We start from the raw sequence: 14583 nt of genomic DNA on the forward strand, positions 1-14583 counted from the left end.
AAATTTGGTAGCCTATGACACTTCCTGCTGCCCTTGGATTGGCCAGCACTGCTCATGTGAGAAGTGCTGACCAATCCGAAAGCAGGGCCTGATGGGCAGGAAGTGTATTGGACTGCCGATGCACAGTAAGCATCAGGTAGCCTGAGAAGAAGTGCGGCCATCTTGGATGGCAGAAGAGGAGTCCAGGAAAGGATAAAAAGGAGGGCACCATGTATGTGTTCTGCTCATTCCCCAGTTAAAAGGGTTTTCTGAGACTTTACTATTGATGAGCAATCCTCTGGATAGGCCTTCTATCCAGCCTGCCCACCAAGCACAGCGCCGTCCATTTGGTAGTGGCTGTGATTGGTATTGCACTCAGCCTCATTCACTTCAATGGGACTGCACTGCGCCTAGACCATGCGAACGATCAATGTGTCACATGGCCTAGGAAAAGCTGAGAAAGCTGCCCAGTTGCTTGCGTCCTATCGCTGCAATGTGTGGACCCTCCTGGGGTCATCGCTGCAGTGGTCACGGGTAGCTGTCACACATCAGATGTTACCCGTTATCCTTTCAGGGATTTTTTTTAAATTTTTTATTTAGAGGCTGGTTTGAGTTCAGGATTATTATAAAAAAAAAAAAAAAAAAAGCCATTGGCTCCTAAAAAAAAAAAAAAAAAAAAAAAAAAAAAAAAGCCATTGGCTCCTAAACGGAAAAATATGAAAAATACATATAAAAGAAAAGACGCAGTAGAGACGCAGGTCACAGTAATGAGCCAGCACTACATATAGGAGAATACAGCACCACATACCTGTTACATCCAGTGACATCTCCACTCATGTAGACCTTCTCTTTCCTTTTCTCCTACATTTGACCCAGACCTCCATGACAAATTCTTTCAGCCGCATCTTGTCTCTACAGAGTTTGTTACAGACACGTTAGATTTCTCAATTTTTCCATCAACACCCCCCACCATCCTGGTGCCCCAGGAATGTCATCCTGCTGCCACTCCCAATACTGTGCCAGTGGTGCTCCCCAATGCCCCAGGTACTATACTTCAGAAAGAATTGTGATCCCAGTAGAAATAATGTCCATATAGTGTCTACAGCAATTATAAATGCCACCTAGAGTGCCCCCAGTAATAATAATAAAACCATACCGTATATTAATTCCCCCCCACAATGCCCTCACATAGTAATTCCCCCCCCCCCACACTGCCCGCACAGTAGTAACATCCCCCCTCACTGCCTTTATGTAGTAATTTTCTCCCACACTGCCCCCTATAGTAATTTCCCCACACTACCCCCACAGTATTAATATGCTCCACAGTAGTAATTCCCCCCACACCGTCCTCCAATGCCCCCTTGTGGCCAGTAATGTCCCCCCCCCAGTGCCCCCCTTATGGCCAGTAATGTCCCCCCCCCCCCCCCAGTGCCCCCCTTATGGCCAGTAATATCACCCCAGTGCACCCCCTTATGTAATGTTGGCAATAAAAAAAAAAAAAAAAAAAAGTTAAATCTTATACTCACCTGTGTCCTTTCACTGGCGCTCACTAGCTGCTGGTATGGCCTGGGATGGTGCGACGCAGATGCGCACACCACACTGCTGTGCGTCCCGGCACAGGCGGGCGTGATGACGTCGTCACGCCCACCTGTGCTGGGATTTCACTACCAAATAAGCCTCAGGCCTGTAGCCTATGACAGCATAGGTGATCAGCGGCGGGGTAAGGAATTATTGGCTCCCGTGCCCCGCTGCAATATTCAGCTACAGCGCGGCAGCCCTGTCGCAAATGGCAACAAGGCTAAAAAGTCTCGTCACCATCTGCAAATTTTAAGGTGCATTGGCGACCGTTTTGGTAGCCAGCCATGGCTGCTTCTTCCAGAAACAGTGCCACTCCTGTCCATAGGACGTGTCTGGTATTGCACTTGAGTCCTATTGAAGTGAATGGGGCTGAGCAGCAATACCACATACAAGCTGTGGACCGATCATAAACATCAGATCAGGGTATCCCACTCCTAGGATCCCTACTAAATCAGCCGCTCAAAGGGGCGCCCGAGTGCTGCAGCTTCTTCATAGTATGCCAAAGACAGTGCCATACATTATATAGTAGCTGTGCCTGGTAACGCAGCTCAAATCCATTCAATTGAATGAGACTGAGCTGCACAAAGTCCACGTGACCGATGAACGCAATGTCTCAGGCCAACCCCTTCAGACAACTGATCAGCATGGCGCCCGGACTTGGACTCCCTCTTATCAGACATTGAATGGAGATAGCTCATCAGTATGTAAGTCCCAGAAAACTCCTTTACTTCTGAAGACCCTTTGAATGGTTCCCTAATCTATAGACATAAAGGCAGAGCAATAATAAGAAAATCTGAGTCTTCACCAAAAACGCACAGATATATATGGAACTTCTTCCCCTAAATTAGGCAGAATTTCCAGCGAAGTACAAGTTTTCCTGCGAGCGTAGAATTTGTGCTTTTTCAGTGACAGGTTGTATAGAAGTTCTGCTGACAGGCACTTTCCTCTCGCTATATAAAGAGTTCAGAGCTTTCCGGTGACAGCATATGACAGGGCTGCAGGATTTCGGGAGGAACAGCTTGGGAAGTGTGAGACAGCCCCTGCCCCCATCCGTTTATCGCCGTCACTCAGAATATTACACTTACTTACACAGGGAACGTCTGCAGTCAAATTATCGCTCTAAAAGAGACTGTGAATGTGAATTTTACAAAAATCGGATTATGGTGGACCCCCACTGAGGTGAGGACTGATCGGGCCTGACTGCTGCCAATTGGATGAAGTTCCAAGTCCGAAAAGCCGCAGAATAATTCTGTATATAAACCAAAAACCCGCAGAAGTGCTTACAAATAATTACCTACCTCTCCTATCCCCTGCCGCTGGGCTCCACCCACACAGCTCCATGCCGTGATTGGCTGGGAGGGAAGTCCAATCCATTTCCTGTGAGTCGAGCCCGGCACCAAGAAGTGGAGAGCAGTGGGGATCGGGGCAGCATCAGATCAGATGTGGTGGGGTGGATAATAAAATGGTACATATTCAATATGGGGTAAAGTCAGCAGCGGGTACCACGAGGATCTGCGTAACCCCAATTCTCTTTAAATGGTTTGTCCCATTTAGAAAACTTATATCCTATCCACAGGATGGAGAATAAGGGGGAGATTTACCAAACTGGTGTAAAGTAGAACTGGCTAAGTCGCCCATAGCAACCAATCAGATTCCTCCTTTCATTTTACACAGCTCCCTTGGAAAATGAAATCTGGAATCTGATTGGTTGCTATGGGCAACTAAGCCAGTTCTATTTTACACCAGTTTGATAAATCTCTTCCTAAGTGTCTGATCGGTAGAGGTCCAACCGGTGGGGTCCCCCCCTCCTCGTTTGAATGGAGCAGCAGATACGACCACCAGTACAAGTGCTCGGCTATCTCCGGCATCATCATAGAGCGGAATGAAGCGGCAGTGCACATGTGTGACCACCACTCCATTCAAACAGAGGAGCATGGGCCCCTGTTCTCATGATAAGCAGGGGCCCCAGTGGTCAGACCTCCAACAATCAATGATCCCCTTTACTGTTCGGTCAGTGATTTCCGTCAGTGATTTTGAGCCAAAACCAGGTGCAGCGCTAAACACAGAACAGGAGCAGATCCTTCCCTTAAGGCCTCCTGCACACGACCGTATGGCTTTTTCAGTGTTTTGCGGTCCGTTTTTCACGGATCCGTTGTTCCGTTTTTTGTTTCCGTTTCTGTTCCGTTTTTCCGTATGGCATATACAGTATACAGTAATTACATCGATAAAATTGGGCTGGGCATAACATTTTCAATAGATGGTTCCGCAAAAAACGGAACGGAAACGGAAGACATACGGATGCATTTCCGTATGTGTTCCGTTTTTTTGCAGACCCATTGACTTGAATGGATCCACGGAACGTGATTTGCGGGCAATAATAGGACATGTTCCATCTTTAAACGGAACGGAAAAACGGAATGCAAAAAACGGCTAGTAAACGGGGGGAAAAAACGGTCGTGTGCAGGAGGTTCCCAATCACTGATGGAAATCACTGACGTGTGAATGAGGCTTTAATGGAACAAACCTGTAATCTCTTTATTAATGATCTTGTGTATGGGATTAAGAGTAAGGCTACCTTGACACATATGGGGGGGGGGGGGGGGGGGGGGGGGGGGAAGGACAGTCCATCAGTTAAAAAAATCTCAGAAAACGCTCTTAAAAATCTGATTCAGTGTCTGTTTTTCATGGCCATTCTGCATCCATTTCCTGGCTGTTTGTCCATTTTTCATGGCCATTAAAAACTGTATTTTCTTTGTTTTTTTTTAGCATCCCAACCCCTGACCACACAACCTTATAATGGGGTCTGTTGGGTTCCACTACGGTGTCGGTCATCCTGCTGGATTAAACAGTGTCGGTGGAGCCTCCAGGCAGGTGTGAACAGAGACTGAGCCACTGATACTGCTTCATATCCCGTCGTCTACACTCAGTGATATACGGTATCGTCCTGCTGACGCTTTACTGACACAGTCCTAATAGAGGAGGGAAATGTATGCGCCCTCCGTAACTGAATTTACGGTTCCTTAGACAGTAAGCTTATAGACAAGGAAGCCAACCACATAAAGAGGATGCGTACAGGTCTGAAACATGTCAGAAGTCTGAGCTTCTCCAGGACAGATTTTTCCGTATGGACATAAGATATAACTGGGGACTAAGTTGTGTCAGTGTTGGCTGTCTTATAACAGACTGCAAAGCATCTTCTCCTGGTCACATATAGCTCAAAACCTAATCAAAATAGTTATTTTAGGTTCACCGCTTTATTCTCCACCCTTCAACACTGATTTTTTTTTATCTAAATCCTCAGCATATATTTAAAGGATAACTGTCATGTTTTCATCAAAAAATCTATTTTAGGATATGCTACTGCTGCAGCAGCATTATGCATAAAGAAATCATTAGTTTTTTCACATAGCACTGTTTTCCTTGGGTTTTTGCCTTAGTTACGGCTGTTTAAACATTTACAATATGAGGATCTTCTCAAGATGGCTCCTTTGCCAGTTCTCTGAGGCCAAAACTGCTTTCCCTCACTTCCCATACACACTTGCTGTAGCCAGCAGCTTCCTGCCAGCCAATCAGATTGGATTACTGAGACACGCCTCTTCACTCTGAAGCCTAATGCAGTCATGCAGTGTTAAGGACCGCCCCTCCGTCTTCTGTTTATACTAAAAGGAAGACTGACAAGCCCTAGCAACGGTCTTTAAAAGGGACCAGTGGAAAGGGACAGGAGACATTATAGCTGTTATTATAAAGGTAATTACAGATCTTTTGACAATCATTTACAGAATAACTCAGGTATACATGCCTAGGTCTAATAAACTAGCAAATAAAATAAAAAAATATGAGTTATCCTTTAAAGGAGTTTCCTGGGGTTTAATATTTATTTCCTATCCCCTGTTCCTGGGCAAGCAATGTCTCTTTCATCAGTCAAATGGCCTGTGCGCAGCTCAGTCCCATTCAAGAGAATGGGCCTGTGCTGCAGTACTAAGTACAGCCACTATACAATGTACGGCGCTGTGCTTGGTAATCTGTGGGGTGGCTACAGCACTGACGGCAGCAATGCAGCCTCTTCAAACAGTCGGGCTGGGTGTCGGACCGCCACATATGAGATATTTATCACAGGCCATCATTAAACTCCCAGAAAACCATTTTAAAGGGGTTGTCTGGCTCATTCCTTTTCATTGTAAAGTTTTAAAATAAATTAACTTACCACGTTATTTATCTCCTGTCTCTCCCACTGTGACACTCTAATGAGCACTCAGCCAGTCACAGCTAGTGAGGGGGTGAACGGTTATTTCCTACAAGTCGAGCGAGACCACTGAGTAGAAGGTGTCTGGGGGACTTGAAAGCAGCAGGTCAAGGGACCCTTCTAAAAAAGCAGCAGGTCAAGGGACCCTTCTAAAAAAAATGGATTATTCCCAGAGCACAAGACCTTTACAGCCGGTTCAGACCTGAGCGTCTTACAGCGCGTTCCTACGCGCTGTAAAACGCTCAACAAGGAGAAACCAATGCTTCCCTATCGGCGTGGTTCTCACCTGGGCGTTTTACAGCGCGTACGATCGCGCTGTAAAAGCGCCCGACGCCCCAAGAAGTTCAGGAGCTTCTTTGGGGCGTAGTGTCGCGCGTTCCCGTACATAGATTTCCGGGATCGCGCGTCTATGGGCGTTGCTTGTTGCCGGAGCCGCGGACTGTAAACGCGCGATACAATCGCGCATACAGAGCGCTCCTTCGGTACGCTCAGGTCTGAACCCAGCGTTAAAGAGGCTTTAAAGAGGATCAACCCTATTAAACCAGACATACTGCCTGGTAGTGCTCATCATGCTGATTAAAACCATACCTTTCTTTTGTCTGTACAATAAACAGCTGCAGAGATATCTGCTTTTGTATTCATATCCAAATAATATACGGTATGATTATAAAAGAAACCTGTAATATACATTAGCTTTTTAAACCTAAAAACATTATTCTCAATATGATAAAGGATATAGACTTTTATTACGGGTTAAATGTGGAAGAAAAAAAATCTCAAGAAAAAAACCTTGCAGTCTCTCCCAGTGCTTGCAATAGTGCCGCGGCCTTCTCTCAGCTCCCCCTAGACCAGTGACGGCGCGCTCAATTGTCACATGACCTAGGCGCAGCTCAGCACCATAGTAAATATATACACTATACAATGTACGGTGCTTGGTAAGCTCACAGGAGTGCCACTGCCTTCTTGAAACAGCTGATTGTGGGGGTCCCGGATGTCAAACCCCCACCGATCAGATACGGATGACCTATCCCGAGTATAGGTCATCAGTATTGAAGTCTTGGAAAACCCTTTTAAATGATATATAGTCCAAAATGGTGCCAATATAAGAATACAACTTGCTCCACGTAAAAACGCTACATAACTCACATGGCTGAAAAGTTTGGGAAATAGGAAAACATGGTGAAGAAACAAAATACTGGGCCCTTATCGATGAGATACTGACAGCCTATCCTGAGGGTAGGCCACCCATATAAACAGAATGGAAACCCCCTTTAATGGACTGTTATTATACATTTTGCTCGGGGCCACTGGTGCTGAAAACAGACGGCTGTATATAAAGTTTGAGTGCTTTCTGACCTTCAGAATTTTTTTTATAAAATGAACAAAAATATAAAATAAAAAATAAAATACACTCCTCCAGTCACTTGCTGATCCAGATGTGAGGACTGCTGCTCATCAGTGGCCTCAGAGGTCACGTGCCAGTCTACTGACATGGCTGCCCAGTGATGCCAGTAGTATAAATCATGATTGCTGGATCTGCTTCAAGGGACTGGAGAGGTGAGGTTCAGACAACCCTTCAACTGGTGGAGTGCGTTGACACCAGCAGTCAGCTTACCTGAATGTTATCAAATTTCAAGCCTGGCATAGTCAGTTTCTCCTTATCGATGAACACAGGGTTGTACTGCTGAGTAGCTACAGAAATAAGTATGTTCCTCGTCTCCTCTGAGGGCAGCCAAGCATCGTTTCTCCTGTCCATCTCACTCATGTTAAGAGCCGTGGCAAAGGGATCATCACTTCCGGCAAACACACTATGGATCTGCGAGAACGGCTTAGGGGACTGGGGCACTTCCACTAAAGCAGACGACCCACTTGAATCAAGGGAATTGTTCCCCACAAAGAAGCCGACAGCGACAGGGTCCTGGCAGGGGCTGGTGTCCGGAGTTATTGGCGCTGGGCTCCGTTCAGGGGCACCTGGGGCTGCATTTGGGTTACTGACAGAGATAAAGGTGGATGAAGTGGTGAAGGAATCGAAAAAGTCTGTCGCTGAAGAATTGGTATGGCCGTTATCTGAGAAGAAGTTGCTCAGGCTCGGGCTGGGCTGGACGACTTGTGTCCGAGTTTTAACAGCACTTCTAATCTCCGCTCCAAAACTGGGCGATTTGACCAGCTGAGGTTCAAAGCCATCGTGGACTACAAACGACTGCTGGGAATTGGACTGGCTGAAGATGGTGCAGACTGGAATGGTCTCTTCTGCTGGAGAGGACATGCTCACTGGAGTAACCAGTTCTTCCTTGTGTTCTCCTTGGGATTGCGTCTTTACCTGCACCTTTTCTTTTTCTACCACCGGTAAATCCTGTTGCTGGAAAAAGTCATTGGTCATAGTCAATGTCTCTTCGCTGGAGGCTTCAGGACTGATGTCACGCTCCGTACTGTTCCTACTGTCTGCTTGTTCTTCGTACTCTTTATCGGTGACTTGTTTGAGTCCTAAAGTATCGCTGCTCTCTATTTCGTCCACACTGTCTTGTAAGCAGCCGACATCTCCGGCGTCATCTTCACTGATGTTGGGAGAGTCGGAGATGAGGACACTTTCCATCATTTGCTCATTTATTTTGTCTAGCAAGTTGCCCACGTCTTCGGAGAGGGTGACATTTTCCTCAGATTCATAGGGGTCTTCATCAAGATCAATGGTTTCATCCTGGAAGAGAATCTCTTCTTGCTCATCGCAGGGGTCGGTTGGTGGGAGCCCTACGACCGTGGTAGAGTGTGATTCGGCTGCATTACTGGAGGAAGTCTTCTCTTTTTCGGGGCTTGTATCAGGGGTTTCCATTTCTCCTGTTTAGGGCAAAACACACAATGATGAAAATGGCACTAAAGCAAGGTGTGTCTAACAAACACAACATGTCCTTTTCTTGTCCATATCATGGACAAAGTTGTGGGTGGTGTGTGTGCTGGCACACGGTAGGGTACTTGTTTGGCGCACAAAAGACGACCTCAATTGGGGAACGTTTGGTTTAATAGCTGTTTATTGTGCAGTAGTTGTCTACTGCACAATAAACAGCTATTAAACCAAACGTTCCCCAATTGAGGTCGTCTTTTGTGCGCCAAACAAGTACCCTACCGTGTGCCAGCACACACACCACCCACAACTTCCTCCACAGTCCCTAGGAGTTTTTGGCAAAACCTTCCAAAGGGACCGAACGGGTACTGGCGGCACCGACCCCCCCCCCCCCCCCCCCCCCCTCCCTCTCTCTGTGGTCCTGCCCCTACGGACGTTGTGCGCACACACGCACAACACCAAAAGGTGAGCATACTCCATCCATTTCTCCAAACCGTATTATCGATACCCACCACCCTATGAGCGCCTCTCCCCTTTTTGTCTCTTGCCACAACTACTATATCATGGACAAGGATAGAACTGGTCTGTTGAGGGCCAGACCTTCTGTTCTGCAAATTGTAGAATGCCCACGGCCGGTATCAATATTTTGTGGATCCGCATTTTGCGGACCGTAAAACGCGGTATGGCCGTGGGCATGAGGCCTTAATCTGAAAATACATTTACTACCTTCCGGAGTTCTCACCAAAGAAACTGCTGGCAAGTCCTCAGACTGAAAGAGGACCTGTCACCTCTCGACAAGTCTATCTTAGCAAATAATTGTATTCCACAAGAAGTGACAATTCTGGAGCATGCAGTCTCCATGTTGTGCCAATCCTCTATTAATCCTGCTAGAAGTTTATATAAAAGAAAACAAAAAAACAACAACAACAACAACAACTGAGTGTTAACATTTGTGGTGTGTCCTGCACAGTCTGACATTGTTCAATCAGTACTGCCAGCGTGAGACAGCGTAGAGTCACTCTCCACCCTTTTAACACCCAGTTGTACCCTTACTGATAACCTTCAAACAGGAATAACAGATGAATGTCACAGAATTGTTACTGCATGGGAACACAGGTAGTTACTAAAGCAGACATTTCAGGAGAGGCTACAGATCCTCTTTAAGGCTGGGTTCACACCGGAGCGTTCTGAAAGGATCGCTCTGTATGCGCGATTGTACGGGCGTTTACAATCGCGCATACAGAGACAAGCAAACACACATTGTCGCGCGTTCCCGAAAGTCTATGTACGGGAACGCGCGACAAACGCCCGAAAAAAACGCTCATGTACTTGTTTGAGCGTCTGGCGTTTTACAGCGCGATCGTACGCGCTGTAAAACGCCCAGGTGAGAACCATTCCCATAGGGAAGCATTGGTTTCTCCTTGTTGAGCGTTTTACAGCGCGTAGGAACGTGCTGTAAAACGCTCAGGTCTGAACTGGCTCTAAAGGGGTTGTCTCATCTGAGACCCTGGTGGCATATCACTAGGATATGCCGTCCATGTCAGATAGGAGCCGGTCCCAGAGGTGAGACCAGCACCTATTGCCAGGACATGGCCCCCAAAGCCAGTGCCAACAGCCTTGCATACGAGGCGAGCCACAGTTCGTTTCTATTGCACTGCTGAAAAGCTCGCTTGCTCGGCTATTTTCAGAAGTCCCATAAAAATGAAAGGAGAGCAAGCGGCACGTGCACGGCTACTCTCCGCGCGTCCCAGAGGTGGGACCAGCACCTATCTGACATCGACGGCCTATCCTTGTGATACGCCACCAGTGTCTCCGATGAGACAACCCCTTTAAGCGTTGCTGCTCATTCCCAGTTGTACGTGTGTGTACAGGAGAATTGTGTTATGTTCCTCTGTCCCTTCATTCTCAATAATCATAATGTAATAGCATATCCTAGTGACGAGTCTTCTACTCATTTTAAATTACACATCTCATTCTCTGCTTAACCAGAATGCTAAATTCAGAATTGTGGAGAATTCCCACAGCGCATTGTAAGAGTTCAGCTGTGGAGTACGAATCCGCATACAAATTCCGCATAGCTGAAGAGCAGAAATTTTATTTCAATTTTGAGGAAAGAAAATGATGTTTAGTTCAAAATCAGTGCAGGATCAAGAAAAATATGTCATGTCCGGTCCTGTGGGGTCATTCCACCTCCAGCGTCAGATCGGTCAGAACGTTGTAGGCTTGGGTTAGGCAGTTCTGTTAGTGTTAGGTACCCATCTGCAGAAGCCACCTTGACGTTAGTAGATGGGCTCCAACACACGCTTGGTCAAAAATGTGCGCAAAGAGCTTCCATTTTTCATGTATAGTCGGTATAGTACCACTTTAATCCAAAATAATCTCTAATCCCTAGTTCTATTGTTTGCATGTATAATAGTGTGCTGCCATATTTTGTCTTCCAACCCATTTAAAGCGTCAGCTGCCCTCACATTCATGGCGGCTCAGCTTACACACATCTTGCGATCCCACACCACAATGGCCCATTCATTTCAATAGGGCCCATGCGCATATATGTACAGTGGGGGAAATAATTATTTGACCCCTCACTGATTTTGTAAGTTTGTCCAATGACAAAGAAATGAAAAGTCTCAGAACAGTATCATTTCAATGGTAGGTTTATTGTAACAGTGGCAGATAGCACATCAAAAGGAAAATCGAAAAAATAACTTTAAATAAAAGATAGCAACTGATTTGCATTTCATTGAGTGAAATAAGTATTTGAACCCCTACCAACCATTAAGAGTTCTGGCTCCCACAGAGTGGTTAGACACTTCTACTCAATTAGTCACCCTCATTAAGGACACCTGTCTTAACTAGTCACCTGTATAAAAGACACCTGTCCACAGAATCAATCAATCAAGCAGACTCCAAACTCTCCAACATGGGAAAGACCAAAGAGCTGTCCAAGGATGTCAGAGACAAAATTGTAGACCTGCACAAGGCTGGAATGGGCTACAAAACCATTAGCAAGAAGCTGGGAGAGAAGGTGACAACTGTTGGTGCGATTGTTCGAAAATGGAAGGAGCACAAAATGACCATCAATCGACCTCGCTCTGGGGCTCCACGCAAGATCTCACCTCGTGGGGTGTCAATGGTTCTGAGAAAGGTGAAAAAGCATCCTAGAACTACACGGGAGGAGTTAGTTAATGACCTCAAATTAGCAGGGACCACAGTCACCAAGAAAACCATTGGAAACACATTACACCGCAATGGATTAAAATCCTGCAGGGCTCGCAAGGTCCCCCTGCTCAGGAAGGCACATGTGCAGGCCCGTCTGAAGTTTGCCAATGAACACCTGAATGATTCAGAGAGTGACTGGGAGAAGGTGCTGTGGTCTGATGAGACCAAAATAGAGCTCTTTGGCATTAACTCAACTCGCTGTGTTTGGAGGAAGAAAAATGCTGCCTATGACCCCCAAAACACCGTCCCCACCGTCAAGCATGGGGGTGGAAACATTTTGCTTTGGGGGTGTTTTTCTGCTAAGGGCACAGGACAACTTATTCGCATAAACGGGAAAATGGACGGAGCCATGTATCGTGAAATCCTGAGCGACAACCTCCTTCCCTCTGCCAGGAAACTGAAAATGGGTCGTGGATGGGTGTTCCAGCACGACAATGACCCAAAACATACAGCAAAGGCAACAAAGGAGTGGCTCAAGAAGAAGCACATTAAGGTCATGGAGTGGCCTAGTCAGTCTCCGGACCTTAATCCAATCGAAAACCTATGGAGGGAGCTCAAGCTCAGAGTTGCACAGAGACAGCCTCGAAACCTTAGGGATTTAGAGATGATCTGCAAAGAGGAGTGGACCAACATTCCTCCTAAAATGTGCGCAAACTTGGTCATCAATTACAAGAAACGTTTGACCTCTGTGCTTGCAAACAAGGGTTTTTCCACCAAGTATTAAGTCTTTTTTTGTTAGAGGGTTCAAATACTTATTTCACTCAATGAAATGCAAATCAGTTGCTATCTTTTATTTAAAGTTATTTTTTCGATTTTCCTTTTGATGTGCTATCTGCCACTGTTACAATAAACCTACCATTGAAATGATACTGTTCTGAGACTTTTCATTTCTTTGTCATTGGACAAACTTACAAAATCAGTGAGGGGTCAAATAATTATTTCCCCCACTGTATTTTGGGCAGAATATGTTCAATTCTTGTCCGTACTTTGGAATGCCCACAGACACAAAACTCAGACATGTCCGTTTGCATATGACGTCTTAGGAGCTGCAGTCCTCTAGAACGTTCCCAGCACCTGTTATCATTGAGCAGGAGTCCAATAGTGATCAACGGGAAAAATCACACCTAAAATTCACATCAAATTAAACTAAGATAGATGAATGACCCAACAGCACTGGGCAATGGTCACCTAGAGGCTGGCGTATTACAGCACCAGTGCCCGCCTGCAGTGATACAGTCATGAGATGGCACGGCCCAGAAGTGTTCAGCTCCTGCTCTGGTGGACTGGTATTACATAGACGGCCGTTCATTTGCACGTCTGCCACATTATGCTCCATTACCCCTGCGGAGGCCGCTACAGGTATAATGCCCGACTGGCTGTTGTAAAATCACCTGGGTTTTCCGAGAGTTACTGATGACCTATCCCAACCATGGGAAAAAATTCATTATAATCCTCAGGATCCCTGATAAAGGTCCACAGAACAAATGGTGCATGCGGATGGGGACCCGAGCTTGGGGGCTCCCAGTCAATATAAAGCGATTAGAAGGGATTCACAGCACTCGTCAACTTAGAATATCTTGTGGTTTATTTAGAAGGCAACAAACATGGCGACGTTTCGACGTGTAGTCTTATCTGACTGCTTGATAAAGAGTACACGTCGAAACGTCCTTTCTGCTGCATCTCTCCCTGTCACAGGTCAGGGCGCATGTCCTTTCTGCTGCATCTCTCCCTGTCACAGGTCAGGGCGCATGTCCTTTCTGCTGCATCTCTCCCTGTCCATAAATAAAACCTTAATTATGTAACTGATCAATCATTTTTATGATCTCTGCTTTCAGCCAGCAAACGTCAGAACACTTACAACCATAAACTCCCAACCAGCACACGGCTCCTCAGAATTCAGAGGTTCTATATCCTCAGGGTCCAGGTACGGGAAATAGCCACCAGTGTGGGCCCTCTATGGCGGCACATGGAGTACCTACAGATCGCGATGAACTGTAGGTGCTCCATGTGCGGTAACCTGGCTTACATTGGAGCGTGTCACAACTTCTTTTCTCTATGACGTGAGGGGAGAAAAAATAAGTCAGAAGAATACAGGGGGAGATTATGGGATGAAGTCAGTCCAATGTGCAAGGGGTCTTACTGCCATCTGTCAGCAGATCTGTGACTATGACACTGGCTGACCTGTTACATGTGCGCTTGGCAGCTGAAGGCATCTGTGTTGGTCCCATGTAGAGTTGTTGCGATACCAAATTTTTGATTCGGTTTCGATACCATGAAAAAGTATTGCGATACTCGATACCATGTGAAAAAATTAACCAAAAAAGACACGTGCATTCCGCATTTTAAAAAATGGCGAATCGCACAGTTTTTATAATTTTGTTTCTGTTCCGGCGTTCACCGCATAGATTTTTTTTATATTTTAATAGTTTGGACTTTTCTGCCGTGGTGATATGTAATATGTTTATTTTTTTATACATTTTATATGTGGAATTGGGAAAAGGGGGTGATTCATACTTAATATTTTGGTGTTTTTTTTTTTACACTTTTTATTTATTAATTATTTCCCCCCTTAGGGGCCAGAACCTGGGATCTTTCCTCCCCATGTCCTATTCACCCTGGTAGAGCTCTATCAGGGTGAATAAGACCTCACACTGTCCCTGCTGCTCTGTGCTTTGTGCACACAGCATCAGGGATGTTACCATGGCAGCCAGGGCTTCAATAGCGTCCT

General features: G+C 46.0%; 1 protein-coding gene across 2 annotated transcripts in view; it reads right to left on the reverse strand.

Moving 5' to 3' along the window:
• Nucleotides 1-14583, reverse strand: part of TRAPPC12 (trafficking protein particle complex subunit 12) — a 115845-nt gene that overhangs the window by 99209 nt on the left and 2053 nt on the right. For both annotated transcript variants that reach the window (XM_040427555.1, XM_040427556.1), the window contains exon 2: nucleotides 7416-8632. In XM_040427555.1, coding sequence (XP_040283489.1) covers nucleotides 7416-8627 — 1212 coding nt within the window. In that variant the 5' untranslated portion in view covers nucleotides 8628-8632. The remainder of the gene's footprint in view (nucleotides 1-7415; nucleotides 8633-14583) is intronic.

Source organism: Bufo bufo, chromosome 4, assembly GCF_905171765.1.
Source record: "Bufo bufo chromosome 4, aBufBuf1.1, whole genome shotgun sequence".
Classification (NCBI taxonomy): Eukaryota; Metazoa; Chordata; class Amphibia; order Anura; family Bufonidae; genus Bufo; species Bufo bufo.